The sequence below is a fragment of the Gigantopelta aegis genome, chromosome 8 (genome assembly GCF_016097555.1).
Source record: "Gigantopelta aegis isolate Gae_Host chromosome 8, Gae_host_genome, whole genome shotgun sequence".
NCBI classification, from domain to species: domain Eukaryota; kingdom Metazoa; phylum Mollusca; class Gastropoda; order Neomphalida; family Peltospiridae; genus Gigantopelta; species Gigantopelta aegis.
The window spans coordinates 25,644,938-25,661,807 of NC_054706.1; the positions used below are offsets into that span (position 1 = coordinate 25,644,938).

Here is a 16,870-nt window from a genome sequence, read left to right on the forward strand (position 1 = left end):
CTGAGGGTAGCGCTGGATTTTTCTGCTTGATTTTTTTTTTTTTTTTTTTTTTTTTTGTTGGGGGGGGGGGGGGTGTTTAGATAGGGCACTTATGTATTTTTTAACAATTTGAACAAAACATGTATTTTTTACTTTTATTTATTTATTTATTATTTGGGGGTTTTGGGTTTTTTTTATTATTTATTTATTTATTTATGTATTTATTTATTTATTTATTTATTTATTTATTTATTTATTTATTTGTTTGTTTATTTATTTATTTATCTATCTATATATTTTCTAAAGTGTATGGTAATATTAAATCAACCTTTGTATATTCTAATTACATAGTTTATTGTTTGGCTGTTGTGTTGATGGGTTTGTTTGGTTAGGGGAGATTAGCAGGAATATGTTTCTTTGGTTAGGGGAGTTTAGCAGGAATATGTTTCTTTGGTTAGGGGAGATTAGCAGGAATATGTTTCTTTGGTTAGGGTATATGTTTCTTTGGTTAGGGGAGATGTTTCTTTGGTTAGGGTATATGTTTCTTTGGTTAGGGTATATGTTTCTTTGGTTAGGGTATATGTTTCCTTGGTTGGGTATATGTTTCTTTGGTTAGGATATATGTTTCTTTGGTTAGGGTATATGTTTCTTTGGTTAGGGGAGATGTTTCTTTGGTTAGGGGAGATGTTTCTTTGGTTAGGGGAGATGTTTCTTTGGTTAGGGTATATGTTTCTTTGGTTAGGGAATATGTTTCTTTGGTTAGGGTATATGTTTCCTTGGTTAGGGAATATGTTTCTTTGGTTAGGGGAGATGTTTCTTTGGTTAGGGTATATGTTTCTTTGGTTAGGGTATATGTTTCTTTGGTTAGGGAATATGTTTCTTTGGTTAGGGTATATGTTTCTTTGGTTAGGGTATATGTTTCCTTGGTTAGGGTATATGTTTCTTTGGTTAGGGTATATGTTTCTTTGGTTAGGGAATATGTTTCTTTGGTTAGGGTATATGTTTCCTTGGTTAGGGAATATGTTTCTTTGGTTAGGGGAGATGTTTCTTTGGTTAGGGTATATGTTTCTTTGGTTAGGGTATATGTTTCTTTGGTTAGGGAATATGTTTCTTTGGTTAGGGTATATGTTTCTTTGGTTAGGGAATATGTTTCTTTGGTTAGGGTATATGTTTCTTTGGTTAGGGTATATGTTTCTTTGGTTAGGGAATATGTTTCTTTGGTTAGGGGAGATGTTTCTTTGGTTAGGGTATATGTTTCTTTGGTTAGGGTATATGTTTCTTTGGTTAGGGTATATGTTTCTTTGGTTAGGGAATATGTTTCTTTGGTTAGGGTATATGTTTCTTTGGTTAGGGTATATGTTTCTTTGGTTAGGGAATATGTTTCTTTGGTTAGGGAATATGTTTCTTTGGTTAGGGTATATGTTTCTTTGGTTAGGGAATATGTTTCTTTGGTTAGGGAATATGTTTCTTTGGTTAGGGTATATGTTTCTTTGGTTAGGGTATATGTTTCTTTGGTTAGGGAATATGTTTCTTTGGTTAGGGAGATGTTTCTTTGGTTAGGGGAGATGTTTCTTTGGTTAGGAGAGATGTTTCTTTGGTTAGGGTATATGTTTCTTTGGTTAGGGGAGATGTTTCTTTGGTTAGGGTATATGTTTCTTTGGTTAGGGTATATGTTTCTTTGGTTAGGGTTAGGGTATATGTTTCTTTGGTTAGGGTATATGTTTCTTTGGTTAGGGTATATGTTTCTTTGGTTAGGGGAGATGTTTCTTTGGTTAGGGTATATGTTTCTTTGGTTAGGGTATATGTTTCTTTGGTTAGGGTATATGTTTCTTTGATTAGGGGAGATGTTTCTTTGGTTAGGGTATATGTTTCTTTAGTTAGGGTATATGTTTCTTTGGTTAGGGTATATGTTTCTTTGGTAAGGGGAGATGTTTCTTTGGTTAGGGTATATGTTTCTTTGGTTAGGGTATATGTTTCTTTGGTTAGTGTATATGTTTCTTTGGTTAGGGGAGATGTTTCTTTGGTTAGGGGAGATGTTTCTTTGGTTAGGGTATATGTTTCTTTGGTTAGGGTATATGTTTCTTTGGTTAGGGTATATGTTTCTTTGATTAGGGGAGATGTTTCTTTGCTAAGGGTAGATGTTTCTTTGGTTAGGGGAGATGTTTCTTTGGTTAGGGGAGGTGTTTCTTTGGTTAGGGTATATGTTTCTTTGGTTAGGGTATATGTTTCTTTGGTTAGGGTATATGTTTCTTTGGTTAGGGTATATGTTTCTTTGGTTAGGGTATATGTTTGTTTGGTTAGGGTATATGTTTGTTTGGTTAGGGTATATGTTTGTTTGGTTAGGGTATATGTTTCTTTGATTAGGGTATATGTTTCTTTGGTTAGGGTATATGTTTCTTTGGTTAGGGTATATGTTTCTTTGGTTAGTGTATATGTTTCTTTGGTTAGTGTATATGTTTCTTTGGTTAGGGTATACGTTTCTTTGGTTAGGGTATACGTTTCTTTGGTTAGGGTATACGTTTCTTTGGTTAGGGTATATGTTTCTTTGGTTAGGGTATATGTTTCTTTGGTTAGGGTATATGTTTCTTTGATTAGGGGAGATGTTTCTTTGGTTAGGGTATATGTTTCTTTGGTTAGGGGAGATGTTTCTTTGGTTAGGGTATATGTTTCTTTGGTTAGGGTATATGTTTCTTTGGTTAGGGGAGATGTTTCTTTGGTTAGGGTATATGTTTCTTTGGTTAGGGTATATGTTTCTTTGGTTAGGGGAGATGTTTCTTTGGTTAGGGTATATGTTTCTTTGGTTAGGGTATATGTTTCTTTGGTTAGGGTATATGTTTCTTTGGTTAGGGGAGATGTTTCTTTGGTTAGGGTATATGTTTCTTTGGTTAGGGGAGATGTTTCTTTGGTTAGGGGAGATGTTTCTTTGGTTAGGGTATATGTTTCTTTGGTTAGGGGAGATGTTTCTTTGGTTAGGGTATATGTTTCTTTGGTTAGGGGAGATTAGCAGGAATATGTTTCTTTGGTTAGGGTATATGTTTCCTTGGTTAGGGTATATGTTTCTTTGGTTAGGGTATATGTTTCTTTGGTTAGGGGAGATGTTTCTTTGGTTAGGGTATATGTTTCTTTGGTTAGGGTATATGTTTCTTTGGTTAGGGGAGATTAGCAGGAATATGTTTCTTTGGTTAGGGTATATGTTTCCTTGGTTAGGGTATATGTTTCTTTGGTTAGGGTATATGTTTCCTTGGTTAGGGAATATGTTTCCTTGGTTAGGGGAGATGTTTCTTTGGTTAGGGGAGATGTTTCTTTGGTTAGGGTATATGTTTCTTTGGTTAGGGTATATGTTTCTTTGGTTATGGGAGATGTTTCTTTGGTTAGGGTATATGTTTCTTTGGTTAGGGTATATGTTTCTTTGGTTAGGGGAGATGTTTCTTTGGTTAGGGGAGATGTTTCTTTGGTTAGGGGAGATGTTTCTTTGGTTAGGGTATATGTTTCTTTGGTTAGGGTATATGTTTCTTTGGTTAGGGTATATGTTTCTTTGGTTAGGGTATATGTTTCCTTGAGGGGTGGGAGTAATAATACTAATTGTCTCTTTGCTATTCTGGGGGCGGGTCGTAGCCCAGTGGTAAAGCGCTCGCTTGATGCGCGATCCTTTTGGGATCGATCTCCGTCGGTAGGCCCATTGGGCTATTTCTCGTTCCAGCCAGTGCACCACGACTAGTATATCAAAGGCAGTGGTATGTGCTATCCTGTCTGGAATGGTGCATATAAAAGATTCCTTGCTACTAATGGGGAAAATGTAACGGGTTTCCTTTCTAAGACTATTATAGTCAAAATTACCAATTGTTTAACATCCAATAGCCGATGATTATTATGTCAATGTGCTCTAGTGGTGTCGTTAAACAAAACAAACAAACCTTTTGTCATGCTGTCACATTAGAGGGTAGATGATTTAAAACCTTTTGATTAACTATATTGATTGTTGCACGTCAGATACTTGATTTTTGTAAGTCAGTTACTTAGTACTTAATTTTAATGGTGGCTTAGGAATTTAAAAAACATATAATAAAAAGAAAAACAAAACAACTTTTAATTGAATGGTGGTGTGCAAACAACACGAATTGCATAACAGGGGAAACAACTCTTGTTTGACACAAGCCATGTTACATTTTAGCCCTTTAATTTGCAGTATTACCTGAAAAATGTATGATATATTACTGAATTTTTTTCTATGAAGGAAGCATTTGTTGTATGCAGTCACTAGACTAAGTTTTCAAGGACCAATCAGTGGCACACCCGGTGTGATTGTAGGAATTTTCCAGAGTTTGGGCGATGGACGGGGAAAACTTAAACACGGGCTATAGGATTTGAATGTTTTATTTAATGACGCACTCATTAAAGTTATAGTCCTATGCAAGAATATGTGGTTAAAGACCACGCAGATATGACATCCACTGCCGCCACGCAATCAGTCTAATTTTTAAAAAAAATGTGATGGTATAGCCATAAAATCTGTTTATACTAGTATAAAATCCAGAGTTTATTACTGCACTTTTTCCCCTGTTTTTTCAATGTTGAAATAGACCAACAAGTTCGCCTATTGCATAAATAGTCTTGCTCGATTATTATTATTAGTTTTTATTTATTTTTTATTTTTTTATTTTTTTTTTATCCCAGTGCCCCCTTTCCTTTCTCTCCTTTTGAATTCCATCTCATTTCTTTCCGATCTGGCAACTCCTCCTATCTTTCAACTTCTTTCGCTGTCTACCTCCACATCCCAGTCCTTGTCTCTCTAACCGCGACAGGTACTTGTCTCTTGTGGCTATCTGTGCCACACACCTGTTCCCCATCAGCTTTTAGCTGTGGGCTTAGTCTGACCACTTCGGGGAGTGTTCAGTAGTTACTTCTGGCATTGTTAAGAGGCACTTGTAACCACCTACTATGCACCCCTACTACTGGCGGTCGTTAGTTAGTGCCGTGGGTCAGACTAGCTTATTAGCGGCAGAGGACGAGGATGCCAGGTGGGTGCAGGGATATACACAGAGACTGCACCCGTGGAGGAAGTTGAGACAGGTAGGCGATGGTGTGGACAGCTCAGAAGACAGAGTCGGAGGAAACTGACAGAAAGGGTCGAAACAGATTGAAATCGTGGGAGAAATTGGAAAGTTTTTTATATTAAGATAATGAGAATGATAGGCAGAGGGTAATAGATGAGAAAGATGAATGAATGTGTGAGCCAGCTTTGACGGGATTTAAACCATGTCGTCAGCTTGATTGTCCAGCAGCTTATCCACTAGACCACGGAGCTCACTCTCCCGATATTTTTAGTATGTGTACGCTCCCGAATAACGCTATAAAAGGCGAAGTGTAATTGGTCGATATTTAAATTGTTATTTATAGATGAAATGTCAGCTGGACATGGGAGTCCACGCAATGCTGTTAGATCTACTGGTAGACCAGTAGAGCTAATTTTAATCAGATTGCCACGCAATGGGCTACTCTTTCCAATTAAGTCAGATCAGGTCAGATCAGGTCAGGTCAGGTCAGGTCATAGAGTTTAACATGCACATTCAGAGCAAGCAAGTGATCTTTTACATGCAACATTCCACACAGGATTGTACTTAACAGGGCCTTTGTTACATTAATTGTGGAGCACTAGCTGAAACGAGAAATAGCCCAATGGGTACGTTAGAAAGAAGGCAACTGTATTTCCCCCGACATAACCAGTGGCACATGACGGATATATCAAAGGTCGTGGTATATGCTGTCCTGTCTGTTGAAATATGCATATAAAAGATCCCCAGTTGTTAATGGAAAAATATAGCGCGTTTCCTCCATCACTATGTCAAAATGATACATTATGAATAATTTTTTAAAAATCAAAACTAAAACAAAATTAAAACCTACCTACTCTAATTTTTATTATTATTATTATTATTATTATTATTATTATTATTATTATTATTTATTAGTGAGAGAGAAATCTGTGTGGTAGCGAGCCGATAAAGCTCGTTCTGTGTGACAGCTGGTACCGGGCTGCGAACCCAGTACCTCTAAACTCGCAAAATATTTTGATAAACAGAAGGGCGACAACTGTAATTTACAGCGACGCCGATGCTCGTTTGCGCCACGCCCCCTTTTTCTGAACAACGAAGTTTGTTTACAACGTATGTATAAAGTGGACGACCTAAATAGAGAAACATATAACGACACAGATAAACCTCGGTCAGAGAGGGACGACCACCATATTCAATCCTGACCAAAGGTTCTGTAATATATAATATATGACAGTGTTCTTCTGATTGTATCACCTGTTTATGCTTCCGTTAAGGAGTATACTACTGAACTATGTCCTCTACATTCAGTTGTGTTCGCAAGATTTCAAAGGTACACGTCTGTCAGCTGTGGTGAGCTTTATGGACAATAACTGTGTGGTGGGTGAGAATAAGAGAACTGTACCTGAGTCAAAGATGTCGGTTTGTGAGCGAATTAAATTGGAAGGGATTGATGTGATCCCGGCACGTGTTGAAGGCATGGCCGACGTGTACCAGTCGCCGAGATTTGTTCTGTGCAAACCCAGGTAGGAAGGAATCAAGGAATATTCCTTAAATGTCATGTTATGTTTAATATTATTTTCGCCGGCGTGTGCTAATTAGAGGTTGGGTAGGTATAATATGTTGTGTATCCCCATCACCACCATACACGTGGGGGACTCGTACGCATAGATTCACGCACACGTTTATGTAAATACGTACACTCACACATATATTCTCACACGCGATGACACAAATACACATAACAATATCATGTACACACATTGGCACATGCAGACACACATCACAAACAAACACACACACAGAGAGAGATACATGCACACACACATACCTGCCTACCTAAATGCATATATGTTTCGATAGCTCAGAACGTATCGTATACACCAATACAGACAAACAAACACATAGACATATCTACAGACAGACATGCATGCATGCATACATATACATACATACATACATACATACATATCGATACCCAGACTCATACACACACACACACACACACACATACACACACACACACGAACGCCATTTACAGAAGTTAATTTTAATGTATGTGGTATGTACTGTCATGTTGGGGATGTAAATTAAATATTCTCTATATACTAATCTATAACAAGAGTCGTAAAAGTGTGTTTCGTCTCTAAACTGGATCAACTGTTGACATGAAACACAATACAACAATGTAGGCCCGTATCGGGGGGGGGGGGGGGGGCGTAATCTGTAGTGGAGGTATTGGCGGATCCAGAGAGGGGTTCCGTGACCTCCTCTGCTCGTTTGAAGTGTCCTTTTTAATTACTTTTTATATTGTTCCACATTCACAGTATACAACACTAAATTGCCTTAAAAACGCGTCTTTGAGCATCTCCGTTTAAAAATAAATCACTGGGAATATGCCCCTGAAACTCCCACAGAATTCGCTTTTCCCCCACCCCACACACCCCACCCTCCCCTGGTTTTTTTTTAATATTGATGACTTTCGTCTGTGGTAAATCCCTCACCTGATGCGCGGTCGATCTGGAATCGATCCTCCTCGTTGGACCCATTGGGCTATTTCTCGTTCCAGCCAGTGAACCACGTGGTTTGTGCTATCCCGTATGTGGGATAGTGCATATAAAAGATCGCTTGCTACTAATTAATAATAAAAAAAGTAGAGGGTTTCTTCTCTAAGACTATATGTCAGAATTACCAAATGTTTCATATACAATAGCCAATGATGATTAATAAATCAATGCGCTCTAGTGGTGTCGTTAAACTAAACACACGTTTACTTTCCTCTTGTTCGTGTAGATGGATCGCCGATGAAGAGGTGACTGTGTGCGTGCTGTGTAGTAACAAGTTTAACCAACTGCGTCGAAAACATCACTGTCGGCAGTGCGGTCGAGTTCTCTGCAGCAAATGTTGTCACGAAAAGGTAATGTTTAAAGTTGCAGACCTCAATTTTTAAACACTACAGCATATTTTTTTTACTATTAAAGCCGTTTATGATCACTGAAATAAAACATTATTTATATTTTATTCTTTAGATTTACCATTCCCGTAGAACTGAAATATTTCTGGTCACCCTGGTGTTTCTAATACCAAAAAAGAGCATTTTTCATATTTTTTAAAAACGCACGTGCGTCTGAGAAGTGGTGGTTATTGATTCGAGTTGTAGTCTATTTTTAAGGATATTTCCTGTTTTAACGTCACAGACTCTTCTTTTACTGTTTTGTAACTTTATCTAAATGAGTTACAGGTTTATAAATTAACAATTGCACAACCCGTGAAAATGAGGATATTTCATGTTTTTTGTCAAATATGATTTATATCTCATCGAGTGAAGTTTGTAATCATACCTCACGATGAGATATAAATCATATTTGACAAAAAACAAACATGAAATTTTCTATTTACCATTATTTTTAAAATGCCAGTAGCAAAATAGTTCCTGTTTTGTTACAGTGGAGATAACACTTTGTACAGTGACGATAACACATTTTAGAGTGAAATAGTGACATTTTCACTCTAAAATGTGTTATCGTCACTGAGCAACTGATAACACTTTTATTTCACTGATATTTTAACATATTTCACTAAATGTTATATAATGAGTTTGGTTAATCTACATACCTATAACATATTGGATAAATATATAACAGAGTAAAACAAGAGACTGTGACGCTGAACTTTTGAAATACCCTTAAAAAGTAACCTAGATGGCTTGTCTTCGTAATTTAATTATCGGAGGTACGTGCGGGTTTTTTTAAACTGATAAATGTATTTTGTGGTATAAGAAACACCAGGATGACCAAAAACATTTCGGATGTACGGACAGTGATAATCTAAACAATAAAATCTAAGTAACGATGTCTGATTTCAGTTATCAAAAACGGCTCTACTAGTGGAAAATATTCGGTAGCGTTTAAAAACTAGGGTCTGTCACTTTAAATCATTGTTATCGTCTGTCACATTCATTTAAAGCGGCAATCTCGAATATAATTTTAAAACTATTTCTCCATTTAGGACGTACACCATCCGTCTATATCATTTGGTTACACTCGCTAATCTACATATATTAATAGCTATGTCTCATAAATTGTATTATTATCAATTGTAAGTGGGACGTTTTAAAAAAACAAATTACAGATTATTAAAAATACAGCGACAGACTGACAAAAACAGTTGACAATACTTTTTAATAGTAATAATTAATATGTTACGTCCAAAACTTTACGAATTTTAATAGCGATTTTTTGGTGGTGGTTTGTTGGGGGGGGGGGAGGGGGATTATGATTTATTTTTTCATAAATCATCTTTCCAACTATATGTAGACATCTTTTAACAATAAACGGTCATACATATATCATGATTTTTTTTTCTAATCATTTCAGTTAATGGCTCATTTGGTTGACATGTGGATTTTGACAATTACTAGTAATAGTTTTAAAACTTGACTTGTATCTTATTCCAGTTGAAACATATACTGTATATACCATTTTGATTATAAGGTGCTTAACATTCTTGGTGGTAGTATAGTTTGTATTAGTAAACTGTGATATAATAAGAACAATAGAGACTGCATGCATCTTTATAACTATCAACAACCTAGGCACATGTATGCTGGACTTTAAAACCCATAGAACAAACGTGGTGGAACTAACTGTAGGACTCATTCCAGGAGTGGTTATAAGTACAGGCTTTATTATGTTTTGTTTTTGGTTGTTGTTGTTACTGTTATTGTTTTGTTTTTTTTTGGGGGGGGGGGGGTTTTTGGGGGGGGTGTTTTGGGGTGGGGTTGTTTGGGTTTTTTGGGGGGTGGGGGGTGTTTGTTTTGGGGGTTTTGTTTGTTACGTAATGGGTTAATTGTAATATTGGTATGCTGAAAAGAGAGGGTGTAGTGCCGAGCTGTCCATTCCAATAATTCTCCCATGCAATCCTGAAATCTTGTCTGATACAAAATACCCTTTTTTTCAATGAATGAATGGATAAATGTTTTAACGACACCCCAGCACGACAAATACATCGGTTATTGGGTATCAAACTATGGTAAATGCAAAAACAAATAAAAATAAAAAACAGTTAAATAAAACACAGTGTAAAGAACTGTGCAAAAATACAAATATCACAGATATACAAAATTAAAATTTAGAGTAAAAGTCAGTATCGCGTAAAAATTGTAATACAAATTCTGGATGGAATCGAAATGATTCCATCACATTTGTTTGTCCAAATATATTTTTTTGAGTTTCTTTGAGATGAGGACACTCCACCAAAATGTGTCGTACCGTCAGAGTACTCTGACAGTGCTCACACTGAGGTGGAGGATCTCTCTTCAAAATAAATGAATGGATCGAGTAAGTATGACCGATGCGAGCACGACACGTGATTATTTCATCCTTCCTGCACTGTCTATAGGAGGACTGCCACTCTCCCAAGACCGGCTTGATAGCATGAAGCTTATTCGCAACCGCACCGTCCCAATAATGTTGCCATGTTGCCTTGATGTTAACGATGCTTATCAACATTTACGCTTTTCGTCACAACCGAAGTATAAACTCGGTTTAACTGAACGCGCCCAGTTTTCTCGGCCATCCATCTACTAATAAATTTCCAATAAAAAAAAGAGTATATTCAGGGTCGTAGCTAGCGGGGAACCAATCCCACACACACACACCAAAAAAAAAAAAAAAAAAAAAAAACAACGTTTTAAGTATGTAACCTCCCTGAAATGGGTGCAAAATGGTATTTCAGAGACTCTAGATTTCAAAATTTCCTGACTGTCTTACGCCTTCCATGCACATTCATTCCAAGAATTCATTTGCCATCCCCACCCCACCCCCACCCTAAAAACTAAATCCTAGCTACGATCCTAATATTATTTAGTAAAACAATTTAAGATAATCTGATTAAAATTAGTTCTACTGGTCTATCAGTAGATCTAACATTGCGTGGACCCCCCCATGTCCAGGTGACATTTCATCGATAAATAACAATTTAAATATCGACCAATTACACTTCGCCTTTTATAGCGTTATTCGGGAGCATACAAATACTAAAAATATCGGGCGAGACTATTTATGCAATAGGCGAACTTCTTGGTCTATTTCAACATTAAAAAAACAGGAGGAAAAGTGCAGCAATAAACTCTGGATTGTATACTAGTATAAACAGATTTCATGGCTATACCATCATGGGTTTTTTTTCGTCTTGAAACAAATTTTATATAAAATGTTATATATAAAATTAGTTTCCAGCATACTTCGTAATTTATCCGAATCATTTCGTATACCCTCGGCATAATCCCGAATGTTTTCAAATTCTTTTCAAATCACTGGCATGATTTTGCAAATAAGGTTTTGATTGGTCGAATGAAAGGTCAACTGGACATGAGGTCCAATGGGATGCTGTTGATCCACAGGTAATAGTAATTAACCGTGGAGCTAATTTTAATTAGATTGCAATTTAAGAGTTGTTTGATGCTGATTTTGTACGTGAATGTCCTATGGTGTTGATTTTTTAGATACCTATGCCACAACTAGGAGTAGAAGAGTCGGAAAGGGTGTGCGAATCATGTCGACCAATCACAGAACTTGTAACAAAATCGCGATCGAAAATTGATGTGAGTATATTGTTTATTGGTTAACTAACAATTATGGGTTGAAAATTAGTTGAAAATGTCTAATGCAAATCGTTAGGCTACAGACTGAATGAATAGTAGAGCCTAGGTCTAGATCGAATCAACTTTTAAAGTTAAAAGTTTTTGTCCTTTTGTTTACCTGCTGAAGATCTCTCTCTCTCTCTCTCTCTCTCTCTCTCTCTCTCTCTCTCTCTCTCTCTCTCTCTCTCTCTCTCTCTCTCTCTCTCTCTCTCTCTCTCTCTCTCTCACACACACACACACACACGTACGCACACACATACACAGGTTTTGACCAAGTTAAGTCCGAACCACAAATTGTCCACAATATCCACATTGTTAACAAATAGGATAAATTATTCTCCTACATTTAATTACCAATAAATTTTACCCACGTTTTGTCCAGACAGAAATTGTGAAAAAAACATTATAATAAAAATTCCACATACTAATATTTATAATGTAGAAGGAGAAAAACTAGGCGCTGCAAATAAAAGGGGGCGGGCTACATTTGTAGATCCTGCTGAGTTGGGTCCGTATCTGAAAACGTTTGTAATGGGTCAAGGTGCATATGTACCAAATTTAATGTTTTTAACCTAGTGTCAATTTTTATGTTAGCCGCCCCACTGAAAGGGGATGGGGGACATTTGTAGATTATTCCTGGCCATCAGGGGCGCCGCCGACTCGGGTCTGTATCTGTAAATGCTTGTAATGGGTTAAGGTATATAATTAACTAACGCTCATGATTTTAACCAAGTTCATAGGGCCTAATTGTTTTGTTTATCGGCCCACTACAGTTAATTGTGGCGCGATTTCAAATGTCATAATAATTATATTAGTGGAGACTCAATCTTCTCAGTTAATTTGTTTTAATTAAAACAAGAGTTATTCCCCGTATACCATAACTGGCAGATCCATTCCAATAGCCTCGTCTTTTCAGAGACAGGACCCGGGATGGACATGCCTGAAACCTTAGTGGTATACCTTAGTGGTATAGGGGCATATTAAAAAAGTTCAAAGTCAAAAGCCTTTTGAAATTTCTGTTAGAGATATTTATGTTACATCCTTGAAACTACTCTATAGTCCGTCCCACAGGGATCGCTTTTTTTTTTTTTTCATACTACGTAATTTACTACAAGTTATTTATGTCCGAGCCGATTGATTAGTAAATTGCCCACACACATTTTATTTCTTTGTTATTTCCAAAAAACTTTCACATTTCTTCTTACGTCAAACCAAACTGAAATATTTACAACAACAATAACAACAACAACAACAAAAATTAATAGAATGATGGGACGGACTATAGCTCTATAAGTACATGTATTGGGCCTAACTGATTTGAGCGCTGTCATTTCCTGTTTTCTTCTATTTGAAGAGTTTTTTGTTGGAAGCTGCCTCAGGGCTGTGTAAAAGATGTCAAGATCCTTTGTTTATAAAACGGGTAAGAAAATGGTTTGTCTTAAAGGGACATACCCTAGTTTTTAAACACTAACGCATATTTTGCACTATTAGAGCTGTTTTTGATAACTGAAATAAGACATTACAGGCCCATAGCCAGGATGGTTTTTGTGGGGGGGTTTTGTGGGGGTCGTTTAGGCGGTATAATATCCGCCCGGTCCCCTCCATTATTATTTTTAGTTAGGATTAGGGTTAGGGTTGGGGTTATGGCTGGGGTTATGGCTAGGGTTGGGGTTAGGGTTGGAGTTAAGGTTAGGGTTAGGGGAAGGGGGGACCGGGCGGATATTTTTCCGAGGGAAGCTACCACTCTCGCTCCCCATCACTCCCCTAAGACTAGTTCAAGGAGAGTAATTTTTAGCTCCCCTTAATGGATGCATCCATATTTACTGGTATATCATATAAATATTGTAATATCTGGAATATCTCCCTCTATTTCTCGCTTGTTGTTTAGTGCTAAATTTCATATTATTCATAATTGTTTTGCTAGTTATCAATTTTGGTTCTATATGCATTTCATGCTAAACAGTAAATGTACATTTATATGTACCTTGGGAATGAGGCTTGGTGATTTTATAGAAAGAGTGTAGTTTAATTAACTGTCAATTATAATAATATCTAAAGCATCTTTTTCTCCCGTGAAACTTGTTTTTAGCACATTGCTTTTTTTGTTTCTCTTTTTTATTACATCAATTGTTTCAACTTCTTTGACAGCTATTACCACATCTCAGTCCTTGTCTTTTTAAACATGGCTATTTGTGTGACACATATCCCATTCACACACAATGAATTCAATGGTTATTTCTGGGATTGTTACAGCCTCATATAGACTGAATGCAGCATGTGTATGCGGTCTGACTGGTGAGTCTGATGTGCTTGCATTCCGTACATATACAGAAACTGCTTAGGACATATACACAAACCGCTTAAGACATATACACAAACCGCTTAAGACATATACACAAACCGCTTAGGACATACACAAACCGCTTAGGACATATACACAAACTGCTTAGGACATATATGCAAACAGCTTAGGACATATACACAAACCTTCGCCCATTGATATACCAGTCGTGGTGCACTGGTTGAAATGAGAAATAGCCCTAAGGGCCCACCAACGGGGATCGATCCCACACCAACTGCACATAGAGTGAGCTCTTTACCACTGGGCTACGTCCCGCCCCCTTGATATAACAGAGGGAATAGCAGATACCATGGCCTTTGATATAACAGAGAGAATAACAGATACCATGGCCTTTGATATAACAGAGAATAGCAGATACCATGGCCTTTGATATAACAGAGAGAATAACAGATACCATGGCCTTTGATATAACAGAGAGAATAACAGATACCATGGCCTTTGATATAACACAGAGAATAACAGATACCATGGCCTTTGATATAACAGAGAGAATAACAGATACCATGGCCTTTGATATAACACAGAGAATAACAGATACCATGGCCTTTGATATAACACAGAGAATGGCCTTTGACAGATACCATGGCCTTTGATATAACAGAGAGAATAACAGATACCATGGCCTTTGATATAACAGAGAATAGCAGATACCATGGCCTTTGATATAACAGAGAATAACAGATACCATGGCCTTTGATATAACACAGAGAATAACAGATACCATGGCCTTTGATATAACACAGAGAATAACAGATACCATGGCCTTTGATATAACACAGAGAATAACAGATACCATGGCCTTTGATATAACAGAGAGAATAACAGATACCATGGCCTTTGATATAACAGAGAGAATAACAGATACCATGGCCTTTGATATAACAGAGAATAGCAGATACCATGGCCTTTGATATAACAGAGAATAGCAGATACCATGGCCTTTGATATAACAGAGAATAGCAGATACCATGGCCTTTGATATAACAGAGAGAATAACAGATACCATGGCCTTTGATATAACAGAGAGAATAACAGATACCATGGCCTTTGATATAACAGAGAGAATAGCAGATACCGTGGCCTTTGATATAACAGAGAGAATAGCAGATACCATGGCCTTTGATATAACAGAGAGAATAACAGATACCATGGCCTTTGATATAACAGAGAGAATAACAGATGCCATGGCCTTTGATATAACAGAGAGAATAACAGATACCATGGCCTTTGATATAACAGAGAGAATAACAGATACCATGGCCTTTGATATAACAGAGAGAATAGCAGATACCATGGCCTTTGATATAACAGAGAGAATAGCAGATACCGTGGCCTTTGATATAACAGAGAGAATAGCAGATACCGTGGCCTTTGATATAACAGAGAGAATAGCAGATACCATGGCCTTTGATATAACAGAGAGAATAGCAGATACCATGGCCTTTGATATAACAGAGAGAATAACAGATACCATGGCCTTTGATATAACAGAGAATAACAGATACCATGGCCTTTGATATAACAGAGAGAATAGCAGATACTTTGGCCTTTGATATAACAGAGAGAATAGCAGATACCATGGCCTTTGATATAACAGAGAATAGCAGATACCATGGCCTTTGATATAACAGAGAGAATAACAGATACCATGGCCTTTGATATAACAGAGAGAATAACAGATACCATGGCCTTTGATATACTGGTAATAGAGAATAGCAGATACCACGGCCTTTGATATATAACAGAGAATAGCAGATACCATGGCCTTTGATATATAACAGAGAATAGCAGATACCACGGCCTTTGATATATAACAGAGAATAGCAGATACCACGGCCTTTGATATAACAGAGAGAATAAAATACCATGGCCTTTGATATAACAGAGAGAATAGCAGATACCATGACCTTTGATATAACAGAGAATAGCAGATACCATAGCCTTTGATATAACAGAGAATAGCAGATACCATGACCTTTGATATACTGGTAATAGAGAATAGCAGATACCATGGCCTTTGATATAACAGAGAATAGCAGATATCATGGCCTTTGATATAACAGAGAATAGCAGATACCATGGCCTTTGATATAACAGAGAATAGCAGATACCATGGCCTTTGATATACTGGTAATAGAGAATAGCAGATACCACGGCCTTTCATATATAACAGAGAATAGCAGATACCATGGCCTTTGATATAACAGAGAATGGCAGATACCATGGCCTTTGATATACTGGTAATACAGAATAGCAGATACCATGGCCTTTGATATAACAGAGAATAGCAGATACCATGGCCTTTTATATAACAGAGAATAGCAGATACCATGGCCTTTGATATAACAGAGAATAGCAGATATCATGGCCTTTGATATAACAGAGAATAGCAGATATCATGGCCTTTGATATAACAGAGAATAGCAGATACCATGGCCTTTGATATAACAGAGAATAGCAGATACCATGGCCTTTGATATACTGGTAATAGAGAATAGCAGATACCATGGCCTTTGATATAACAGAGAATGGCAGATACCATGGCCTTTGATATAACAGAGAGAATAACAGATACCATGGCCTTTGATATAACAGAGAATAGCAGATACCATGGCCTTTGATATAACAGAGAATAGCAGATACCATGGCCTTTGATATAACAGAGAATAGCAGATACCATGGCCTTTGATATAACAGAGAATAGCAGATATCATGGCCTTTGATATAACAGAGAGAATAGCAGATACCATGGCCTTTTATATAACAGACAATAGCAGATACCATGGCCTTTGATATACTGGTAATAGAGAATAGCAGATACCATGGCCTTTGATA

General features: G+C 37.0%; 1 protein-coding gene across 1 annotated transcript in view; it reads left to right on the forward strand.

Annotated features, from left to right (window-relative positions):
* The first annotated feature begins 6,230 nt into the window (after window positions 1-6,230).
* The window catches only part of LOC121379573, a 39,555-nt gene continuing 28,915 nt past the window's right edge, over window positions 6,231-16,870 (forward strand). Inside the window, exons 1-4 of the mRNA XM_041508222.1 lie at window positions 6,231-6,556; window positions 7,824-7,947; window positions 11,536-11,634; window positions 13,028-13,093. Of these exons, the coding sequence (XP_041364156.1) occupies window positions 6,294-6,556; window positions 7,824-7,947; window positions 11,536-11,634; window positions 13,028-13,093 (552 nt within the window). The 5' untranslated portion in view covers window positions 6,231-6,293. The remainder of the gene's footprint in view (window positions 6,557-7,823; window positions 7,948-11,535; window positions 11,635-13,027; window positions 13,094-16,870) is intronic.